The following is a 24,739-nucleotide window of genomic DNA, read 5'->3' as shown; positions in this document are numbered from 1 at the left end:
TCTGCTTTCCATCAGGAACTAGGAGATGAATTCACCTTTCAGCAGGAGAATAGCCTGAAACACAAGGTCAAATCTACACTGGAGTTGCATACCAAGACGACAGTGAATGTCCTGAGTGGCCGAGTTACAGTTTTTACTTAAATCAATTTGTTAATCTATGGCAAGACCTGAAAATGGTTGTCTATCAATGATCAACAACCAATCTGACAGAGCTTGAAGAATGTTGAAAATAATGAAAAGCTAATGTTGCACAATCCAGGGGTGGAAAAATCCAAAGGTGCTTGACTCAGGGGTGGAAGAAAGTATTGACTCAGGGGTGCGAGAAAGTATTGACACAGGGGTGGGAGAAAGTATTGACTCAGGGGTGTGAATACTTATGTAAATGAGATACTTATGTATTTCATTTGCAATAAATTTGCTAAAATATCTAACACAAATTGTAAAAACAAGTGGTATTGTGTGTAAATAGATGGGTGAGAAAAAAATGGAATCCATTTTGAATTCAGACTGTGACACAATAACATGTGGAATAACTGAAGGGGTACTATGTATGAATACTTTCTCTCTACTCTCTTTCCTTGTCTCTTCTCTCTCTCTCCCTTCTCTCTCTCTCTCCCCTTCTCTCTCTCTCCCCCTTCTCTCTCTCTCTCCCTTCTCTCTCTCTCCCCCTTCTCTCTCTCTCTCCTTTCTCTCTCTCTCTCCCTTCTCTCTCTCTCTCTTTCTCCCTCCTGCCTCCCTCTCTCTTCGTCCTCCTTCATTGAAACAAAGATCATCTCCTCTGGGTTGAAAAGAAAACATCCAGGGACAGTTGAGTCAATTACACACTGATGTGTTTTGTTGCCATTGTGGTTTATGAGTGATCCAGTTGAATGATGAGATACTCCGTGCATGGTGAAAGGGCTTTGATTCACTGGCCAAAACTAGATGGGAGTGTAGCATTTCATCACAATAAAATCAACAATATAATTCATATTCTATTACAATTCATTCCCAAAGCTACAATATATATTTTGTCTATCTTGGAGTCTTAATGAGGTCCTTCCACTGTATTCTTCATTAAATGGTATCAAGAATATGCATATCCTTGCTTCAGGGCCTGAGCTACAGGCAGTTAGATTTGGGTATGTCATTTTAGGCTAAAATTGAGGTCCTTCCACCCTATTCTTCATCAAATGGGACGAATGCTTTCTGAATGTTCCTTCCTAGTTCCTATCGCCCTGGCAACAGACACTGGATATTTTGGGAAGGACAGCCAAAAAGTAGTTCTGGGGACCAATCACCATCTAACTCTGTGGTTGTATGGTGCACTGTGTTGTCTATACTGTGAGCACGCTGTGATGGGTCCCAGTGAGCCTTTTAAACTGGTGACACAGCTTCCCCTCAGACAGGAGTCACAGAATCACCTCACACCCTTCCTTCAACATGGCCGATGTTTGGTTCGCCTCACACACACACACACACGCACACGCACACGCACACGCACATCACATCACACCACCCTCCCCTTTAACTTCCCTTACAGTGCTCAATGTTCACGTTAGCCATGGTGTCAGCGGCCAGCTAGAACTGACCTTCCAAATAAAATAAATGTCCAATGTTGGCTGTGAGAACACAAAAAAGGTCGATAAGTTCATAGAGTAACATAACACCCAAACGTGAACTTGACAAAGGTCCATGAGTTAAATACGCCCAAATTCAGAGCGACAAAGCTTGTGAACAGTCAGAATGATTGCATGGGGGATCATTCCTTGTTCCAGTAATCAGCCGGCCCATAATTGATTCTGGTTAGGAAGCAATAAGGCGTACAGACAAGTAACACTTAGATGGGTAGAAAGGGAGACGCTAGCGCAGTCAGGCAGCTCATCACTAGTTTCTATTATGGCTACGTATCAAAAGGCACCCTATTCCCTATATAGTGCACTACTTATGGGCCCTGGTCAAAAGTAGTGCACTACTTATGGGCCCTGGTCAAAAGTAGTGCACTATAAAGGGAACAGGGTGCCCTTTGAGATGCAAACATTATCTCTAAAATAAATCTGAGAATTAGTCACTTCCTACAGCGTCCTCAGAGGAGGGGGTCAGCTGATTCATTTCCAGGGTCGTGACCCCTGGCGGAGCCGCCTGTCAAACAAGGCCAAGAGCAAATAAACTCTCCCAGCAGAATGAGTTCCACCACAAATGAGGTTGTGTTGTGTTTGTGTGCAGGCTAGTATCGGTCTGCCGCTGTGGGCCAGAGGCCTGCCCGTTGTTTTCCTTCGCTCTGCTTTTCTCTCCTCTACTCGTCTTTCTCTATTTCTGATTGGGATAATTGAGATAAGTGGTCAACTTCCTGATTCGCTTGTGCACCCGGGCGAGTGTCAGGGTTTGTTTGAGTTCACTGCTTTTCCAGCGTTTAATGAGAGACAGCCAGTTTCCTCCAGGTAAATGAAAGGTAAAAAAATATATATATATATATATAAATACTCATTACCATTACTGTTAGAGTATACTGATATTTGTTGCTACTTTTGTTACCGTGCAAATATAAGCATACACTACAAATAAAATAATCTATGCACGGCCCAAAACTGTCTCGTAGGGATCTCAGGCCTGACAGGGTGGTCTGCGGACTCAGTGCTCTGTAGACTCTGCTCTGTAAACACTCATGAGAATACTGGAAGGTCAAAGTGCTCTGTAGACTCTGCTCTGTAAACACTCATGAGAATACTGGAAGGTCAAAGCGGGTCATTTATCAAGAATAAGACCTTTAAAGATAGATGAATGAGTCCTGCTGCATGGGTGTGTTGGTTTACATGTCTTGTTGTGATGTGACTCTAGTACTTTACTGCAGAGATAGAAGATTATCTAGTGAATACTATGAACTAACTCTTGTGTGATACAGATAGGTCAAAGGTTAAAATGTCATCATGGAATAAGTTATTACACAGCAAAGGTTACTCACTGGATTCATTTTTCTGTACTGTTATGTTTGGTTATGTGTAGTATTTTTTCTTGATACATCTTTTCCCTCCGATTTGAAGATTCCCGACGAAGATTCCTGTAAAACATGGTCAATTAATTGTCAGGATGTTAGAATGTTCCGTCTCATGTTCCATCTCTGAAAATGTGGGTAAGTTGTGACTCTGGTGACTAACCTGATGCACCAGATAAAGACAGAATAGTCACGACTATAGAGGACTATAGAGTCATACCCTGTGACTTATTCCACATTTTGTAGAATGTGGAAAAATACAGAAACATTTAATTTACATACTTTACCAATCAAAAGTTTGAACACATCTACTCATTCAAGGGTTTTTCTTTATTTGACTATTTTCTACATTGTAGAATAATAGTGAAGACATCAAAACTATGAAATAACACATATGGAATCATGTAGTAACCAAAAAAGTGATAAACAAATCCAAATATATTTTATATATTAGATTCTTCAAAGTAGCCACCCTTGCCTTGATGACAGCTTTGCACACTCTTGGCATTCTCTCAACCAGTTCCCACATATGCTGAGCACTTGTTGGCTGCTTTTCCTTCACTCTGCGGGCCAACTCATCCCAAACCATCTCAATTGGGTTGAGGTTGGGTGATTGTGGAGTCCAGGTCATCTGATGCAGCACTCCATCACTCTCCTTCTCTCCTCAAATAGCCCTTACACAGCCTGGAAGTGTGTTTTGGGTCAATGTCCTGTTGAAAAACAAAAAAGTTACACTAAGCTTGAACCAGATGCGATGCCGTATCATTGCAGAATGCTGTGGTAGCCATGCTGGTTAAGTGTGCCTTGAATTATACATACATCACAGACAGTGTTACCAGCAAAGCACCATCACACCATCACACCTCCTCCTCCATGCTTCACGGTGGAAACCACACATGAGGAGATCATCTGTTCATCTACTCTGCGTCTCACTAAGACACGGTGGTTGGAACCAAAAATCTCCAATTTGTACTCATCAGACCAAAGGACAGATTTCCACCGGTCAAACGTCCGTTGCTCGTGTTTCTTGGCCCAAGCAAGTCTCTTTTTCTTATTGGTGTCCTTTAGTAGTGGTTTCTTTGCAGCAATTTGACCATGAAGGCCTGATTCACACAGTCTCCTCTGAACAGTTGATGTTGATATGTGTCTGTTACTTGAACTCTGTGAAACATTTATTTGGTAACTGTAATGAACTTATCCTCTGCAGCAGAGGTAACTCTGGGTCTTCCTTTCCTATGGCGGTCCTCATGAGAGCCAGTTTCATCATAGCGCTTGATGGTTTTTGTTGCTGCACTTGAAGAAACTTTCAAAGTTCTGTTCTTGACTTTTTCCGAATTGTCTGACCTTCATGTCTTAAAGTAATGATGGATTGTCATTTCTCTTTGCTTATTTGAGCTGTTCTTGCCATAATATGGGCTATATTCTGTATACTACCCCTACCATGTCACAACATATAAGAATGGCGCTGATGGAAAGGGCAGCCATGCTTCTGGTCCCTTGGCAACTTTGCAGTATTCTTTTATTTTCTTTATGTGTTATTTCTTATGTCACTGGCCCAGCATTTTGTTTTTTATTACATACAACCGGGATGAACTTTTGGATATCAGAGCAGCGGTAGCTCACCAGCATTACCAGCATTACGACTAGGATTATGACTTTCCCGAATCGGATCCTTTGTTCCCGGGGTAATTGAACTGATTCCAGATTCTGATCCTAAACAATACAGACGGAGAAGAGGTATTCGGAGTGGACTTCTAGTCCGACTCAGGAGGCGCGCAGTCCACCCACCGCTTCCGAGTATATTACTCGCTAATGTTCAGTCTCTGGAGAATAAAGTTGACGAGCTCAAGAAGAAGATTTCCATCCAGAGAGACATCAGTGATTGTAAATCTGTTTCACGGAAGCATGGCTCTCTCTGGATATTCTGTCTGAGTCCATACAGCCAGTCGGGTTCTCAGTCCATCGTGCAGGCAGGAATAAATATCTCTCCGGGAAGAAGAAGGTCGAGGGTGTATGTTTCATGATGAACTACTCATGGTGTGATTGTGATAACATACAGGAAGTCAAGTCCTTTTGTTCACCGACTTAGAATAACTCACAATCAAATGCCGACTGTATTATTTCCCAAGAGAATTCTCTTCGGTTATAGTCCCAGCCGTGTATATTCCCCCTCAAGCCAATACCACGACGGCCCTCAAAGACCTTCACTCGACTTTATGCAAACTGGAAATTACATATTCTGAGGCCGCATTCATTCTAGCTGGGGATTTTAACAAAACAAATTTGAGGAAAATGCTACCGACATTCTATCAACCCATTGACTGTAGTACTCACGCTGCTCAGGCAATCAATCAAGCAAAACGTCAGTATAGAGACAAAGTGGAGTCACAATTCAACGGTCCAGACATGAGATATATGTGGCAGGGTCTACAGGCAATCACGGACTACAAAGGGAAAGCCAGCCACGTCGTGGACACTGACGCCTTGCTTCCGGACAAGCTAAACACCTTCTTTGCCCTCTTTGAGGATAACACAGTGCTCCCGACTCGGCCCACTACCAAGGACTGTGAGCTCTCCTTCTCCGTGGCCAGCGTGAGTAAGACATTTAAGAGTGTTAACCCTCGCAAGGCTACCGGCCCAGACGGCATCCCTAGCAGCGTCCTCAGAGCATGCACAGACCAGCTGGCTGGAATGTTTACGGACATATTCAATCTCTCCCTATCCCAGTCTGCTGTCCCCACATGCTTCAAGATGGCCACCATTGTTCCCGTTCTAAAGAAAATCAAAGGTAACTGAACTAAATGACTATCAATCCGTAGCACTCACTTCTGTCATCATGAAGTACTTCGAGAGACTAGTCAAGGATCATATCACCTCTTCCTTACCTGACACCCTAGAACCACTTCAATTTGCGAACCGCCCCTATAGATCCACAGATGATGCAATCGTCATCATACTGCACACTGCCCTAACCCATCTGGACAAGAGGAATACCTACGTAAGAATGCTGTTCATTGACTATAGCTCAGCATTCAACACCATAGTACCCTCCAAGCTCCTTATTAAGCTGATCATTAAGCTCGAGGCCCTGGGTCCAAACCCCGCCCTGTACAACTGGGTCCTGGACTTCCTGACGGGCCGCACCCAGCCGGTGAAGGTAGGAAACAACTCCTTCACTTCGCTGATCCTCAACACTGAGGCCCCACAAGGGTGTGTGCTCAGCCCCCTTCTGTACTTCCTGTTCACCCATGACTGCGTGGCCACGCACGCCTCCAACTCAATCATCAAGTTTGTAGACGGCCTTTACATTCCATAGGCACCAATTAACTTAAAGTATGCAGTAAATTGTGTATGATTTGCCGACTCAACATGAACAAGTTGGCTGGAAATTGGCGACGTTTGATTTTGGAATCACGTCAGATTGGAATCACGTCAGGTTGGAATCACGTCAGGTTGGAATCACGTCAGGTTGGAATCACGTCAGGTTGGAATCACGTCAGCTTGGAATCACGTCAGATTGGAATCACGTCAGATTGGAATCACGTCAAGTTGGAATCACATCAGGTGAAACTATGAGGAAGCTGCTATCACTCATAGTCATAACCAGAGACCAGCTGGAGGTTTGACTGTAGCCTGTCACTCATAGTCATAACCAGAGACCAGCTGGAGGTTTGACTGTAGCCTGTCACTCATAGTCATAACCAGAGACCAGCTGGAGGTTTGTAGCCTTTCACTCATAGTCATAACCAGAGACCAGCTGGAGGTTTGACTGTAGCCTGTCACTTATAGTCATAACCAGAGACCAGATGGAGGTTTGACTGTAGCCTGTCACTCATAGTCATAACCAGAGACCAGCTGGAGGTTTGACTGTAGCCTCGCAGTTTGACATTTGTGGCTTTTGGACAATCGTCAAGTATAGCAGTGAGTTTATGAGATCATGTTGCCAAAGCCATATTCTGTACATGTCTTTGGCTGGACCCATGTCAGGTGGTCGAGACCGACAGAGTCACATTTACATTTACATTTAAGTCATTTAGCAGACGCTCTTATCCAGAGCGACTTACAAATTGGTGCATTCACCTAATGACATCCAGTGGAACAGCCACTTTACAATAGTGCATCTACATCTTTTAAGGGGGGGGGGGGGGCAGAAGGATTGCTTTATCCTATCCTAGGTATTCCTTGAAGAGGTGGGGTTTCAGGTGTCTCCGGAAGGTGGTGATTGACTCCGCTGTCCTGGCGTCGTGAGGGAGTTTGTTCCACCATTGGGGTGCCAGAGCAGCGAACAGTTTTGATTGGGCTGAGCGGGAACTGTACTTCCTCAGTGGTAGGGAGGCGAGCAGGCCAGAGGTGGATGAACGCAGTGCCCTTGTTTGGGTGTAGGGCCTGATCAGAGCCTGAAGGTACTGAGGTGCCGTTCCCCTCACAGCTCCGTAGGCAAGCACCATGGTCTTGTAGCGGATGCGAGCTTCAACTGGAAGCCAGTGGAGAGAGCGGAGGAGCGGGGTGACGTGAGAGAACTTGGGAAGGTTGAACACCAGACGGGCTGCGGCGTTCTGGATGAGTTGTAGGGGTTTGATGGCACAGGCAGGGAGCCCAGCCAACAGCGAGTTGCAGTAATCCAGACGGGAGATGACAAGTGCCTGGATTAGGACCTGCGCCGCTTCCTGTGTGAGGCAGGGTCGTACTCTGCGGATGTTGTAGAGCATGAACCTACAGGAACGGGCCACCGCCTTGATGTTAGTTGAGAACGACAGGGTGTTGTCCAGGATCACGCCAAGGTTCTTAGCGCTCTGGGAGGAGGACACAATGGAGTTGTCAACCGTGATGGCGAGATCATGGAACGGGCAGTCCTTCCCCGGGAGGAAGAGCAGCTCCGTCTTGCCGAGGTTCAGCTTGAGGTGGTGATCCGTCATCCACACTGATATGTCTGCCAGACATGCAGAGATGCGATTCGCCACCTGGTCATCAGAAGGGGGAAAGGAGAAGATTAGTTGTGTGTCGTCTGCATAGCAATGATAGGAGAGACCATGTGAGGTTATGACAGAGCCAAGTGACTTGGTGTATAGCGAGAATAGGAGAGGGCCTAGAACAGAGCCCTGGGGGACACCAGTGGTGAGAGCGCGTGGTGAGGAGACAGATTCTCGCCACGCCACCTGGTAGGAGCGACCTGTCAGGTAGGACGCAATCCAAGCGTGGGCCGCGCCGGAGATGCCCAACTCGGAGAGGGTGGAGAGGAGGATCTGATGGTTCACAGTATCGAAGGCAGCCGATAGGTCTAGAAGGATGAGAGCAGAGGAAAGAGAGTTAGCTTTAGCAGTGCGGAGCGCCTCCGTGATACAGAGAAGAGCAGTCTCAGTTGAGTGACTAGTCTTGAAACCTGACTGATTTGGATCAAGAAGGTCATTCTGAGAGAGATAGCAGGAGAGCTGGCCAAGGACGGCACGTTCAAGAGTTTTGGAGAGAAAAGAAAGAAGGGATACTGGTCTGTAGTTGTTGACATCGGAGGGATCGAGTGTAGGTTTTTTCAGAAGGGGTGCAACTCTCGCTCTCTTGAAGACGGAAGGGACGTAGCCAGCGGTCAGGGATGAGTTGATGAGCGAGGTGAGGTAAGGGAGAAGGTCTCCGGAAATGGTCTGGAGAAGAGAGGAGGGGATAGGGTCAAGCGGGCAGGTTGTTGGGCGGCCGGCCGTCACAAGACGCGAGATTTCATCTGGAGAGAGGGGAGAGAAAGAGGTCAAAGCACAGGGTAGGGCAGTGTGAGCAGAACCAGCGGTGTCGTTTGACTTAGCAAACGAGGATCGGATGTCGTCGACCTTCTTTTCAAAATGGTTGACGAAGTCGTCTGCAGAGAGGGAGGAGGGGGGGGGGAGGGGGAGGAGGATTCAGGAGGGAGGAGAAGGTGGCAAAGAGCTTCCTAGGGTTAGAGGCAGATGCTTGGAATTTAGAGTGGTAGAAAGTGGCTTTAGCAGCAGAGACAGAAGAGGAAAATGTAGAGAGGAGGGAGTGAAAGGATGCCAGGTCCGCAGGGAGGCGAGTTTTCCTCCATTTCCGCTCGGCTGCCCGGAGCCCTGTTCTGTGAGCTCGCAATGAGTCGTCGAGCCACGGAGCGGGAGGGGAGGACCGAGCCGGCCTGGAGGATAGGGGACATAGAGAGTCAAAGGATGCAGAAAGGGAGGAGAGGAGGGTTGAGGAGGCAGAATCAGGAGATAGGTTGGAGAAGGTTTGGGCAGAGGGAAGAGATGATAGGATGGAAGAGGAGAGAGTAGCGGGGGAGAGAGAGCGAAGGTTGGGACGGCGCGATACCATCCGAGTAGGGGCAGTGTGGGAAGTGTTGGACGAGAGCGAGAGGGAAAAGGATACAAGGTAGTGGTCGGAGACTTGGAGGGGAGTTGCAATGAGGTTAGTGGAAGAACAGCATCTAGTAAAGATGAGGTCAAGCGTATTGCCTGCCTTGTGAGTAGGGGGGGAAGGTGAGAGGGTGAGGTCAAAAGAGGAGAGGAGTGGAAAGAAGGAGGCAGAGAGGAATGAGTCAAAGGTAGACATGGGGAGGTTAAAGTCACCCAGAACTGTGAGAGGTGAGCCGTCCTCAGGAAAGGAGCTTATCAAGGCATCAAGCTCATTGATGAACTCTCCAAGGGAACCTGGAGGGCGATAAATGATAAGGATGTTAAGCTTGAAAGGGCTGGTAACTGTGACAGCATGGAATTCAAAGGAGGCGATAGACAGATGGGTAAGGGGAGAAAGAGAGAATGACCACTTGGGAGAGATGAGGATCCCGGTGCCACCACCCCGCTGACCAGAAGCTCTCGGGGTGTGCGAGAACACGTGGGCAGACGAAGAGAGAGCAGTAGGAGTAGCAGTGTTATCTGTGGTGAGCCATGTTTCCGTCAGTGCCAAGAAGTCGAGGGACTGGAGGGAGGCATAGGCTGAGATGAGCTCTGCCTTGTTGGCCGCGGATCGGCAGTTCCAGAGGCTACCGGAGACCTGGAACTCCACGTGGGTCGTGCGGGCTGGGACCACCAGGTTAGGGTGGGCGCGGCCACGCGGTGTGAGGCGTTTGTATGGTCTGTGCAGAGAGGAGAGAACAGGGATAGACAGACACATATTTGACAGGCTACAGAAGAGGCTACGCTAAAGCAAAGGAGATTAGAATGACAAGTGGGCTACACGTCTCGAATGTTCAGAAAGTTAAGCTTACGTAGCAAAAAATCAATAAAATTACAAATCTTATTGACTAAAATGATATAGTACTGCTGGCTGGTGAAGTAGCCTGGCTAGCAGTAGCTGCGTTGTTGAAAGTGAAGCTGGCTAGGTGACCTCGACAGTTTCTCTAAATTTCTCTAAACTACACAATTATCATGGATACAAGGACAGCAAAGACAACTAGCTAACACTACGCTAATCAAGTCGTTCCGTTGTAATGTAAGTTTCTACAGTGCTGCTATTCGGTAGAAGTTGGCTAGCTAGCAGTGTTAGCTAGCAGTGTTGGCTAGGTAGGAGGACAGCAGCGCGGCAGGCGAAACTAGCTGGCTAGCTAACCGATAATTACTCAAAGTTACACAATTATCTTAGATACAAAGCTAGCAAAGAAAACTATGTAGCTAGCTAACACTACACAAAACAAGTCGTTCCGTTGTATTGTAATCGTTTCTACAATGCTCTTCGGTGGCAAGCTGGCTAGCTAGCAGTGATGGCTACGTTGCGTTAATTTCGAACGAAAATAGCTCGCTAGCGAACCTCATATTAGGTCACCTGTCATATTAGGCAATGAGGATTTTTTCTGCAATAACAGTATGGGTTATGGCTCAGTTTACAGTTCACTCATAATATATAACGATATACTGCATGAGAAAACTGTGTTTTTTGGAATGGTTTCTACACATTTAATCTATTTAGACAGACTTTACTCTTCATGTTTCTAGTATCGTTTTGTTTTGTTGGCTTTGCTGTTTGAAAGATATACGCTAGTAAGCCCCAATAAAGCCAGTATTGTAATGTTGCTCATCACATAGAAACAACAGGACAGCCAATGTGGCTTTTGTTGTCCCAACATGTCACAGTCACTTAACTTTGAAGACAACACAGGTAGTATCCATCATAAGTCAGGGGTCGATTGAGATTTTGCCATAACTGATCGGACTGCCTAATATTCACTTCTGTTTGACACTGTCTTCAACTCCACTCTTTCCCTGCCCTTCGGCCAAGCTGAAGCATAACTAAGAGTTCGGAGGTCAGCATCCCCCTTAGAAGAAAGAAGGATTGCCAAAAAGGGATCTATATGTGCAATAGCACACACAATCACCCACAGAGGACTAACCCATTCGTAGTAAACAATTGCCAAATAGTGCTCTATATGTGCAATAACACACACAATCACCCACAGAGGACTAACCCCTTCGTAGTAAACAATTGCCAAATAGTGCTCTATATGTGCAATAGCACACACAATCACCCAGAGAGGACTAACCCATTCGTAGTAAACAATTGCCAAATAGTGCTCTATATGTGCAATAACACACACAATCACCCACAGAGGACTAACCCATTCGTAGTAAGTAATTGGTGTCTCAGAATGGTTCTTGGAGTTAAGTTAACAGCCTATGAGTCCATTACAACACTATGTATACAAGCCATCCACAGTTATGGGCCAGGGCCCAGAGTGTTTTTCATGGTTACAATAACAGAACTGAAAGTCATGCTAGGCTCAGACAGCAGCACCGTCTTAAAGTGGGGTTCAACCTAGAAACTAGTTTGTATAGGTATGATTGTGTGTGTGTGTGTGTGTCTGTGTGTGTCCATGCACGCACCTCTGTGTGTGTGTGTGTGTGTCTGTGTCTGTGTGTGTTTGTGTGTGTCCATGCACGCACCTGTGTGTGTGTGTGTGTGTGTGTGTGTGTGTGTGTGTGTGTGTGTGTGTGTGTGTGTGTGTGTGTGTTTGTGTGTGTGTCTGTGTGTGTGTGTGTGTCCATGCACGTACCTCTGTGTGTGTGTGTGTGTGTGTGTGTGTGTGTGTGTGTGTGTGTGTGTGTGTGTGTGTGTGTGTGTGTGTGTGTGTGTGTGTGTGTGTGTTTGTCCACCTCCTGGATTTAGAAAGTGAGACATAAAATAATGTCAGTTTGATCTTAAACGCCTGAACGCGCCACACACATAAAGACCTGTGGAATCCCCCCGGTGTAATAACTGTCTGTCCTAAATGGCCTTTATTGGAAGGGAACGATACGCACTGAGCACTCCACCCCTGTAATTTAATCATAGGATTAAATGTTGCAACAGCAAGGAAGGGTCTCTCTCTAGAAAAAAAAAAACGTTTTGCCCGTTACCATGGTAATGCATCCACTAGTACAGTGGTTGTGTGTCTGTGAATGTGCGTGTGCATGGATGTGTGTGTGTGTGTGTGTGTGTGTGTGTGTGTGTGTGTATGTGTGTGGTGTATGTGTGTGTGGTGTGTGTGTGTGTGTGTGTGTGTGTGTGTGTGTGTGTGTGTGTGTGTGTGTGTGTGTGTGTGTGTGTGTGTGTGTATGTGCTTGCGTGAGAGTGGTGAAGAGGCTGTGGCTGAACTAGGTTAATGGATGGGTCGCCGGGCCGCTCTCTGAAGGAGGTCAAGGAGAGTTTAAAGTGTTTATGGTATTGAACAACATCGTTCTGGAAAACCCTTCTCAGAATCACACAGAACACACCCTTGTTATTCTCCCTCCCTCAATGCGTCCCACATGGCACCCTATTCCCTATGTAGAGCACTGCCTTTGACCAGGGCCATATGGAACCCTATTCCCTATGCAGAGCACTGCCTTTGAACAGGGCCCTATGGCACCCTATTCCCTATGCAGAGCACTGCCTTTGACCAGGGCCCTATGGCACCCTATTCCCTATGCAGAGCACTGCCTTTGACCAGGGCCCTATGGCACCCTATTCCCTATGCAGAGCACTGCCTTTGACCAGGGCCCTATGGCACCCTATTCCCTATGCAGAGCACTGCCTTTGACCAGGGCCCTATGGCACCCTATTCCCTATGCAGAGCACTGCCTTTGACCAGGGCCCCTACAACACGCTGTATTTTGTTTGATGGATCTTTGACAGACACTCTCAACGTGATCTGAATTGGCTCAGCTTGTGTTGGGTTCTGAATAGATTACTATGATTGTAGGACAGTCATAGTTTACCTCAATAGATTACTATGGTTGGAGGATAGTCATAGAATACCTAAATAGATTACTATGGTTGGAGGACAGTCATAGTTTACCTCAATAGATTACTACGGTTGGAGGACAGTCATAGTTGACCTCAATAGATTACTATGGTTGGAGGACAGTCATAGTTTACCTCAATAGATTACTATGGTTGGAGGACAGTCATAGTTTACCTCAATAGATTACTACGTTGGAGGTCAGTCATAGTTTACCTCAATAGATTACTATGGTTGGAGGACAGTCATAGTTTACCTCAATAGATTACTATGGTTGGAGGACAGTCATAGTTTACCTCAATATATTACTATGGTTGGAGGACAGTCATAGTTTACCTCAATAGATTACTATGATTGTAGGACAGTCATAGTTTACCTCAATAGATTACTATGGTTGGAGGATAGTCATAGTTTACCTCAATAGATTACTACGGTTGGAGGACAGTCATAGTTTACCTCAATAGATTACTACAGTTGGAGAATAGTCATAGTTTACCTCAATAGATTACTACGGTTGGAGGACAGTCATAGTTTACCTCAATAGATTACTATGGTTGGAGGACAGTCATAGTTTACCTCAATAGATTACTACGTTGGAGGACAGTCATAGTTTACCTCAATAGATTACTATGGTTGGAGGACAGTCATAGTTGACCTCAATAGATTACTACGGTTGGAGGATAGTCATAGTTGACCTCAATAGATTACTATGATTGTAGGACAGTCATAGTTTACCTCAATAGATTACTACAGTTGGAGGATAGTCATAGTTTACCTCAATAGATTACTATGGTTGGAGGACAGTCATAGTTGACCTCAATAGATTACTATGGTTGGAGGACAGTCATAGTTTACCTCAATAGATTACTATGGTTGGAGGACAGTGATATTTTACCTCAATAGATTACTATGGTTGGAGGACAGTCATAGTATACCTCAATAGATTACTACGGTTGGAGGACAGTCATAGTTTACCTCAATAGATTACTACGGTTGGAGGACAGTCATAGTTTACCTCAATAGATTACTACGGTTGGAGGACAGTCATAGTTTACCTCAATAGATTACTACGGTTGGAGGACAGTCATAGTTTACCTCAATAGATTACTACGGTTGGAGGACAGTCATAGTTTACCTCAATAGATTACTACGGTTGGAGGACAGTCATAGTATACCTCAATAGATTACTACGGTTGGAGGACAGTCATAGTTTACCTCAATAGATTACTACGGTTGGAGGACAGTCATAGTTTACCTCAATAGATTACTACGGTTGGAGGACAGTCATAGTTTACCTCAATAGATTACTATGGTTGGAGGACAGTCATAGTTTACCTCAATAGATTACTACGGTTGGAGGACAGTCATAGTTTACCTCAATAGATTACTACGGTTGGAGGACAGTCATTCCTCATTGGAAAGTAAAACAACACAAAAGCAAATTTTTCACTCAGTTTTTTTAACCTTTATTTAACCAGGCAAGTCAGTTAAGAACACATTTCTTATTTCCAATGACAGCCTAGGAACAGTGGGTTAACTGCCTTTTTCAGGGGCAGAACAACAGATGTTTACCTTGTCAGCTCAGGGATTCGATCTTGCAACCTTCCGGTTACTAGTCCAACACTCGAATAACTAGGCTACGCTGCCGCCCCAGTTTGTTGGAAGTGTTTTCGTTAAACCTTCTATGAACATGAAAGCTGGATATTAATGGACAGATGTGAGATAAATAGTCCTGAATCATGAAGAATTCTTCAAACAGAGTTCTGTCTATAAACATTATGATGAAGAGTGTTCTAGTGCTCTGTGGGGTATCAGATAGCAGGCTCTTCCACCAGAGATTGATGATAGTAAATAACAATGTAATTGCTCATGGAGGAGAGAGGGAGAACACACACAGACTTCTGTGTCTTATTGTAAACCCACTACACACAGAGAACACACACACACAGACACACAGACACACACACACACACACACACACACACACACACACACACACACACACACACACACACACACACACACACACACACACACACACACACACACACACACACACACACACACACACACACACACGTGTCATTGCTGTAAACCCACTGCACACAGAGGACACACATACACCTCCATGTCATTACTGTAAATCCACTACACACACACACACACACACACACACACACACACACACACACACACACACACACACACACACACACACACACACACACACACACACACACACACACACACACACACACACACACACACACACACACACACTTGTACAGCTAACCTTGTGGGGACATACAATTCAGTCCCATTCAAAATCCTATTTTCCCTAACCCCTAAACCTAACCCTAATCCTAACCCGTACTCTTACCCTAACCCTAACCTTAACCCTAACCCTAACCCAAAAACCTAAACTTTATCCTAACCCTAAACCTAACCCTACAACTAACCCTAGCTCCTAACCTTAATATTTAACTTAATTCTAACCCTAACACTAATTCTAACCTTAACCCTAAACCCCCTAGAAATAGCATTTGACCTTGTGGGGACCAACAAAATGTCCCCAGTTGGTCAACTTTTTGTTCGTTTACTATTCTTGTAGGAACTTCTGGTCCCCACAAGAATAGTTAAACACGTCCACACACACACACACACACACACACACACACACACACACACACACACACACACACACACACACACACACACACACACACACACACACACACACACACACACACACACACACACACACACACACACACACACACACACACACACACACACACACACCTCCGTGTCATTGCTGTAAACCCATCGAAAAGTTTTGCCTCCCCTTTCTCTGTGAGCTAGCACATACTTCTGTCTGACCATAATCCCCAAATATGGACTGATGGACATTCCACTCTGCCATCTTGGGACGGGTCTCCCTCTCTCTCTCTCCCAGGGTAGTAGATATTCTTCTGGTGAGGAGTTCTGACAGTGCACTGGAAGTTTAAAATCCTTTATGAGACCTTGTAGGTTTTATTTCACTTCATGTGAATGATGTGCCGTGTCCACACATGGACGGGATCACATGCATGAACGGATACACACACACACACGCAGACACACACATGCATACACACAATATCGACCAAACACGTCTTTGTGAGGCAATACCTGAAATCAACAAATCAGTAGCAATTCTTGAGAAACCTCAGAACCTGTTTCCAGAAACAAAGCAGAACAGAAACAATGAGAGTTTGAGTGCTGCCGCTACAGTTAGTGAATCCCCCTTCTACAGCTTTGCATATGAGCTCAGCACTTCTGAGCTCAGCACTTCTGGCAGGCATCTCTCTCTCCCTGGCCTGGGCCTGCTCTGAACCTGAGCCAGTCTGCACTGCTGTTCTCATTATCTAGCACCACCATGACTCTCCTCTACCTCTCCACGGCTACATGGAATGTCATCATAACACTAACATTCTCTCTCTCTCTCTCTCCCCCTTTGTCTCTCTCTCTCTCTCTCTCTGCCTGTCTCTCTCTCCCCCCCTCTGTCTCTCTCTCTTCCCCTCTCCCTCATGTTTCCCTCACTCTCTCCCGTTCCCTCTCTCCCGTTCCCTCTCTCTCTCTCTCCCGTTCCCTCTCTCTCTCTCCCGTTCCCTCTCTCTCTCTCCCGTTCCCTCTCTCTCTCTCTCCCGTTCCCTCTCTCTCTCTCCCCCCCCTCTCTCTCTCTCTCCCCCTCTCTCTCTCTCTCTCTCTCTCTCTCTCTCTCTCTCTCTCTCTCTCTCTCTCTCTCTCTCTCTCTCTCTCTCTCTCTCTCTCTCTCTCTCTCTCTCTCTCTCTCTCTCTCTCTCTCTCTCTCTCTCTCTCTCTCTCTCTCACACTCTGTCTCACTCTCTCTCTCAGCTCTAAAACCAGGGAAACTAGGGCAATGGAAAGCCCCTAGCTGCCTCCTTTGCTTTCAAATGCTTCATTTAAGGCAATGGCTAATTCACTTCACCACACACTGCAATCATATCAAGCAATCTGAATAAGGAACAATAGAGCTGTGTGTATGAGGTAATTATGCACCACAGAGTCTAGATTACCTTCAGAGATTAGGGGTGTATACAAGTAGAGTTACAACAGATATACAACCATGTAAACAAGCTAGAATATATCTGTTCTGCATTCACTTCTCTTCAGATAAAACATCATCGGGTGTGCTCGCTTTGAAGAGATGCAGAGTGACAAAACGATTTCACAGTCACCCTCTTCACCAACCACCAATCCCCATCTAGCTGCCTACCATCCCACTGTGGCAGTTTGACATCCATTTGATATCCAATAAGGGTGTGTTATGTCCCAAATGGCACCCTTGTTCCTTACATAGTGCGCTACTTTTGACCGGAGCTCCATTGGGCCCTGGTTAAAAGCAGTGCACTGTATAAAGAATAGAGGTACCATTTTGGACGCAGCCGTTACCTCCGTGTGGATGGGAACCTGGCAGGTTCTGGGATCAGACTGGATATTCAGTACACCCCAGACACACCATGGGGAGGGAGGGGGGAGGGAGGGTTTGGAATACCATGAAGCGAGACCAATCACACTCCACCTCCTGCTTGGTGTCTCCTGATGAAGTAGGGACTAGGGAGCACAGCAACACCATTTAGATATGAGGTTACTGTAAATATCGTACAGCCTTTTAACTTTTAAAAAGGTTTCACGATATTGTTCTACTTTGGAATTTTGTCAATTTATTACGTGTTTTTCTTCCAGTAAGACCTGATAGAATAGTGGAAAGATGCCAATATATCCCCAAACCCCTGTATTCTGTACCTATGTGCTATTCAGTAAGCTGTTTGTAGTAATCATTACATGGCGGTAGTTGTCAAAAACAAGACAGATAGCAGGGATGACATTCTCTCAGCTTTGAAAGTCACTTCAAGCCTCTATACAGTTAACACAGTGATGAGTCACTCAGCAGGTCTGGGCTCTCTCAGATAGAGTACACTCCACAAGACCTGGGCTCAAATACTATTAGCAATCATTTAAAATTCTTCATCTGTGCTTGATTGAGCTTCCCTGGCTAAATGTACGAATAGATTACTCCCAAAACTGCAAACCCCTCCCATCTTACATTTCAGGCTTGCTAAAGTAAAAGTTACAATTATTTTAATGATTTAAAATAGTATTTTAACTGAGGTCTGGACTGTGCTATCAGATAGTGTCCATGTTGTATACTATGGCTGTGAATCCAGGCTTCCTATCAGTACATAGGCCACATATGATTAATTCACAAATGTGCATTTCCACATTTTCTGGCAAGAGTTCACTCAGCAATGATCTTTCAGGAGGGCACAGCTGGTTAGATGTTCATTGTATACGTCCACTGACATAGGCCAAATAAATTGCTGTAATACATCTAGAAGAGTATGGAGAATAGTGAATGAGTTGATCCAATGGGAATTGACGGTGGTGATTACTGTAAAATAAGTCCCATATGTATAAAACACTGACACAGAGAAACAGATCGAGAGTACGGAAGAGCCAATGTAAGCATCGCAATGGCCTCTAATACTGGGAAATGTAATCTATATAATACTATAATGGATGCTTAGTAATGAGTGTGTGATGGTAAAACATGTACTGTTTGCTGAACAACAATGGCTGTTAAACTGCCAAGTGAGATAGCTCAATGCGTAGGTGTAGTTATTTTCAGTCTTGTCATTCAGTGTAACAGTATTGGGACACTGATCAGTCATATACTAAATGTTGACCAAATATATATTCACTACCAGATCAACATATGTTACTAAGCACAGATAAATTACCATTTATATCCTGGCAATTTCCATAATAATAATTCTTCATATTTATCCCGAGACTCCCGGGGAATACTGTAAAAAATGAGAGTGCCCATTTACATTTTTAAATATCAAGGTATCTTAACAGGGACCAACTCTGTTTAAAAAAATATATCCATATGTACTCTCATAGCGTTTGTTGATCACACATTCTCTACCGGTGGTAACTTGTGGAATAGACACCGGCTGGAATGCACTTTTAATCAATTAGCATTCAGGATTAGAGCCACCCGTTGTATAACGAATGCTAAATGTTTCTGATCAGTGAACGAATAAACGAGATATCACTTCTCCACTTGTCCACCCAGAGATCAATTAACCAAATATACAGACAGAGATTCAGAGAAACAACATCACATTGATTATCAGACTAGTCACAGGCTTTAGGTTGGAAGTAGGCCAGGCTTCTACGCCAGTGAAGAATGCTGATTGGTTAAAAGCGCATTCCAGCCAGTGTCTATTCCACAAGTTACTACCGGCTTAATCTAGGATGTTGAAATGTATATTTACTCTGTTCCATCTGACTGCGCAATCCACTGACTCATCAGCACAGGCAGGGAAAGTAGAAACTTGATCTCCACTATAAAAAGTATCTGGACATTATCTCCCATTTCTTTTAGACTAACATTTAGTTTACAACAGGGGAGATTTGTATAAACGTTGCTGTCCGTCTCTACGACGTTTGCAACATTGTTTCAATATTCAATCTCCAGCTGTCCCATAGTAATGAACTTGTCGGGGTCGGGAGTAGGGGCGAGACAGACAGGCAGGCTGCGTTTCTCAGCCAGTCAAAATCATCATCATTTTTATGGACATATACAAAGAAAAGTCAATTTAAAAAAGGTAAAACGAAATGAAGTGCAGCTAGTTTGCAGTCTTTCCAGCTTCAGTGTTTGAAGTGATTGTGTTAGCTGTGTTGTTGGCTAGCTCCTCTGAACAACAGCTTCAGTGTTTGAAGTGATTGTGTTAGCTGTGTTGTTGGCTAGCTCCTCTGAACAACAGCTTCAGTGTTTGAAGTGATTGTGTTAGCTGTGTTGTTGGCTAGCTCCTCTGAAAAACAGTGTCCTGACGGACGAGTCAGCACATTTTCTACGGCAGGCGAAATCGCGCCTCATTAGCTCATTGTTATGGATGTATCCAAATAAATGTCTCTAGAAAACAGCTTAAACAAATGCAAATGCATCTTTTTGACATTTGACGTGACTGTAAGTTAGCTGTAGTTGGTTAGCTAACAAGCAAGGGATAAGAACGTTGCCAGCCAGTATGGCAATAGAACATTTAGAATGAAGGACTGATGCAGAAGAAAAAGTCGCATCTCTGGCAACCGAACAAATGACCAGCCGGCTTGGGAAGCAAACCTAGATTTGTGTCAGGACTATATCTTGTGGAAGTGTAACCTTTATTTAACTAGGCAAGTCAGTTAAGAACAAATTCTAATTTACAATGACGGCCTACCCCGGCCAACACTGGTCCAATTGTGCACCGCCCTAAGGTTCTCCCAATCACGGTTGGATTTGATACAGCATGGATTCGAACCAGGGACTGTAGTGAGATGCAGTGCCTTAGACCGCTGTGCCATTCAGGAGCCCCCCAAATAGTTTGAATGAAATAGTATGAATAAATTAATCAAAATAATGTTTTTAATGAAAGTATGTCAATCGTTATTTGAATATGTTGTATAAAAGTGCTAATTCCCTCGAAGCTGGTGTTTGGAGACTTCGTCTCGGGCCTAACAACACCCATGCCAAAATACTCCAAACATCAGCTTCTCGGGTATTATCACTTAAATATAACATGCTAGCAAAATGTTCTGCTCGGATAATATATGAGTAAACTACAATAAAGATGACCATGAGCTCTCAGCTCAACAGAGATTCAGTGAAAACTAAAAGATTCAATGAAAACTAAAATCTGACATTGATTGATTTATTAAGACGAGTCCCCCACACTGGTCTCAAAGCAAATCCCAATCAAAACGGTGCTGAAATGATAATACACCACTACTGCATCAAGTTAATATAACAGTTGGATATGACTTTGGGAGTTTCAGCAAGAATTTGATACATGTCTTTAATTGGATTAGCTTACATTAGTCCAATATTTTCATCATTCCGTTCATCAAAACGAAGGTGAGTTTTCCTCTGTGCTTTTTCTAGGACCGATGGCTGTTTCCTCGTCTCCTCACTCCGCTGCCGCCCGGCTCCGCCTCCGTGTTCCCAACACCAGTTTAAATCAATATCGGCTACTGTTTTCTATAAATATGACTTTTTCCCCAAGTTCGGACTCATTTAATTTCTGTGTTGTCGGACCAGACCTGGTCTCGGGTTTCAGCTAACCAGCCTTGGGTCGGACCTTGATCAAATGTTTTGTTCTACATCTGATGAGAACTCTAAACTGCAATTCGGGTCTCATGTGCAGTCCTGCAGTCTCAATTATGCATGTGCTTTGAATTGATGGCGACTTTGTGTTTCAGTAAATATGTCGGGCTAAAGGCTTCCATGCATCAACCTGTTTGTTTAATGTGCTATTTCATTCTGTGACAATCTGCTGCTGCGCATGTTGTGTATTTTGTAGAATTTCATTAGTGCGATATTGGGGGGAACATTTTGGGATTTCCTGGGTCTTTTCTAGGAAATTGAAGAGTGGTTCCAGGATCACGGTTACCGGTGATAATCCCAAGTGTGAATAACAGAATAAGCTAAATATACTTTTGCAAAAAGAGAAATCCTCAAAGGCTTTTCTCCAAGTCTCTGCTAACTGACATCCATTCATTATTTCTATAATATTCCCCTCAGTTTTCCAATACAACATCACAAGGTGTAACGATGTACGCTGAGAGTCGGGAAGCAAGTTCAGGGAGTGAATACATTTAATAAATAAAAGGATAAAACAAGAAACATGAACAGCGCACCGACATAGAACAGGAACAATGACGACTGGGGAAGAAACCAAAGGGTCTGACATATAAAGGGCAGGTAATCAAGGAGATGGTGGAGTCCAGGGGAGTGTCATTATGCGCCTAACGCTGGTGACAGGTGTGCACCCTAACGAGCAGCATGGTGACCTAGAGGCCGGAGAGAGAACACGCGTGACAACTGGGTTCAAATACTATTTGAAATCTTTCACATACTTTTTAGTGTTTGCTCGAGCATGCCTGGAGAGGAAGATGAGCGGGTTTTGCACGTTAAAGACTAGAAGCATTCATAGAGGCTACTAGGAAGAATCCTTCAATGAAAAAAGGGTTCATGGTAGAACCAAAAATGGTTCCCCTATGGAGACAAACCAAAGAATCCTATATGGTTCTATTTAGCACCATTTTTTTTCTAAGAGTGTAGTCCTGGACTGGAGTCACCGGGGGCAAACTACCTGCCCTCCAGGACACCTACACCACCCGATGTCACAGGAAGGCCATAAAGATCATCAAGGACAACAACCACCCAAGCCACTGCCTGTTCACCCCGCTATCATCCAGAAGGCGAGGTCAGTACAGGTGCATCAAAGCAGGGACCGAGAGACTGAAAAACAGCTTCTATCTCAAGGCCATCAGACTGTTAAACAGCCACCACTAACATTTAGCGGCCGCTGCCAACATACTGACTCAACTCCAGCCACTTTAATAATGGGAATTGATGGAAATTATGTAAAAATGTACCACTAGCCGCTTTAAACAATGCCACTTAATATAATGTTTACATACCCTACATTACTCATCTCATATGTATATGTATATACTGTACTCTATATCATCTACTGCATCTTGCCATCTTTATGTAATACATGTATCACTAGCCACTTTAAACTAAGCCACTTTATGTTTACATACCCTACATTACTCATCTCATATGTATATACTGTACTCTATACCATCTACTGCATCTTGCCTATGCCGTTCTGTACCATCACTCATTCATATATCTTTATGTACATATTCTTTATCCCTTTACACTTGTGTGTATAAGGTAGTAGTTGTGGAATTGTTAGGTTAGATTACTTGTTGGTTATTACGGCATTGTCGGAACTAGAAGCACAAGCATTTCGCTACACTCGCATTAACATCTGCTAACCATGTGCATGTGACAAATAACATTTGATTTGATTTGACTGAAAAGCACATTCAATGTAAAATTACAATGGAACATGTTTTTTAGTCTGACTGGTTATCTAAGGTTCTTCCTCTAGATCATTTCTGATCATTTCCTTGTCATCTGTCCACATGAAGAATACAGTACGTTCAGAAGTCCCATTCAAATTCCTACAGAGGCAGAACATCAAACCATGGCCTTTCCCTAATTACCTATTCACTAACACTCAATTTGGTTAGCAAATTCACAGTACAGATAAACAGCTGTTACAAATAATGTACCTCATGCATCAGATGAAAACTGTATTTTATCTGACTGCCTGTTACTCAGAGCCATTTGCCCGTCATCTTGACTCTCTGCTAGAAATGGAGCAACATAACTCCTCCACCTTCGTCTCCTTCACCCTAAACTCCTCCAACTCTAATGCCTCCTTCCTCAGTCCTGCACCCATCGCTTGGAACCGTGATGGTCTGGCCGCTGGCGTGGTCCTGTCTCTTTGCTTCCTAATCGGCATTCCCGGGAACATCGCAGTGATAGTTGTCCTCTGTCGGAACCACGATCTATCCAGTTTGAGCCGGAGACTGATGTTGAACTTGGCTGCATCAGACCTGCTATGCCTTATCACCCTGCCTGCATGGATCCACAGCAATCTGTTTAGCTGGATAATGGGTCGGGCTATTTGCAAGTTCATTTCCATCCTGATTTACTGTAGCATCCACACCAGCTTGCTGACTATCACGCTTCTGAGCATCCAGCGTTACCTCCAGGTTCTGTATCCACAGACTTGGGCCATGCTGGGAGTGGCAAAGGAAAGGGGAATGCTGGTTGTCCTGTGGGGTGTAGCCGGGGTCCTATCTATCCCTTATGGGGTTGTGCAAGATTTGAAGCAGGATGAGAATAGACATTTCCATTGTACGTTTGTTTTCGCGTCAGACGCTCAGCAAGTGGCCGTGTTGCTCCTACAGACTGTTCTGGGATTTGTAGTTCCTTTTTGCATCATGGCCACAGCTTATATCCGCCTCCACCGAAGAGTGAGACAAACAGCTTTTTTCAGGAGCCCCAGGATGACAAGATTAGTGACCAGTATAGTGGTGACATTTTCTGTTCTTTGGACTCCTCACCATGTCCTGAACTTGCTGGTATTGTCAGCCATCTTTGTAGGAGATAAGGCTCTGAGAGGAGTCTGGGAGGCCCATTGGGGAATTGTTGGATCTCTGACCGTCATCAACAGCTGTTTGGATCCATTCCTCTACGCCTTTGCCTCCAGAAACACCCACCCAGAGAACAGTACCAATCCAGTGTGACTCAGTAGTCACCATTGATCCCAAAGCCACAATCTGTAAGATTTCGAGCCAACTCATTGGCAATTTCCACAGTATAATATTGAATATTGTTTGAAATCAAATCTGGAAAACATTTCAAATGTAAATCAGAGAGTATATTAAAGGGGAAGTTCAGGAATTTACCAGGACAGAAAGTGGTCTATGGGAGAAACTATAGTCCATAGTTCAGTCTATTCATTTTTCCATCCGCAAACTATTAAGGGAAGTCATAGGGGCATGTGTGTATGTTTATTAGTATTATTTATGTCATAATCACCTTTAAATAACATCAAACCAAATATGGAGTTGATTTGGCCTTGACATTTTGACAATTTCACAAA

The 24,739-nt window shown here is 44.5% G+C and overlaps 1 protein-coding gene across 1 annotated transcript; it reads left to right on the top strand.

Moving 5' to 3' along the window:
- Window positions 1–23,441: 23,441 nt before the first annotated feature.
- LOC129842524 (C-X-C chemokine receptor type 3-like) lies at window positions 23,442–24,380 on the top strand. Its single transcript, XM_055911100.1, has one exon. The coding sequence runs from the start codon at window positions 23,442–23,444 to the stop codon at window positions 24,378–24,380; it is 939 nt and encodes a 312-aa protein (XP_055767075.1).
- The last annotated feature ends 359 nt before the right edge of the window (window positions 24,381–24,739 follow it).

The sequence above is a fragment of the Salvelinus fontinalis genome, unplaced genomic scaffold, assembly GCF_029448725.1.
Source record: "Salvelinus fontinalis isolate EN_2023a unplaced genomic scaffold, ASM2944872v1 scaffold_0047, whole genome shotgun sequence".
Classification (NCBI taxonomy): Eukaryota; Metazoa; Chordata; class Actinopteri; order Salmoniformes; family Salmonidae; genus Salvelinus; species Salvelinus fontinalis.
The sequence above is the reverse complement of the archived record's forward strand: the minus strand, read 5'-3'. Positions and strand labels throughout refer to the sequence as shown.

Excerpts from the sequence above, each read along its gene's own strand:
- LOC129842524 (XM_055911100.1), top strand. The coding sequence starts at position 23,442 with ATGGAGCAACATAACTCCTCCACCTTCGTCTCCTTCACCCTAAACTCC.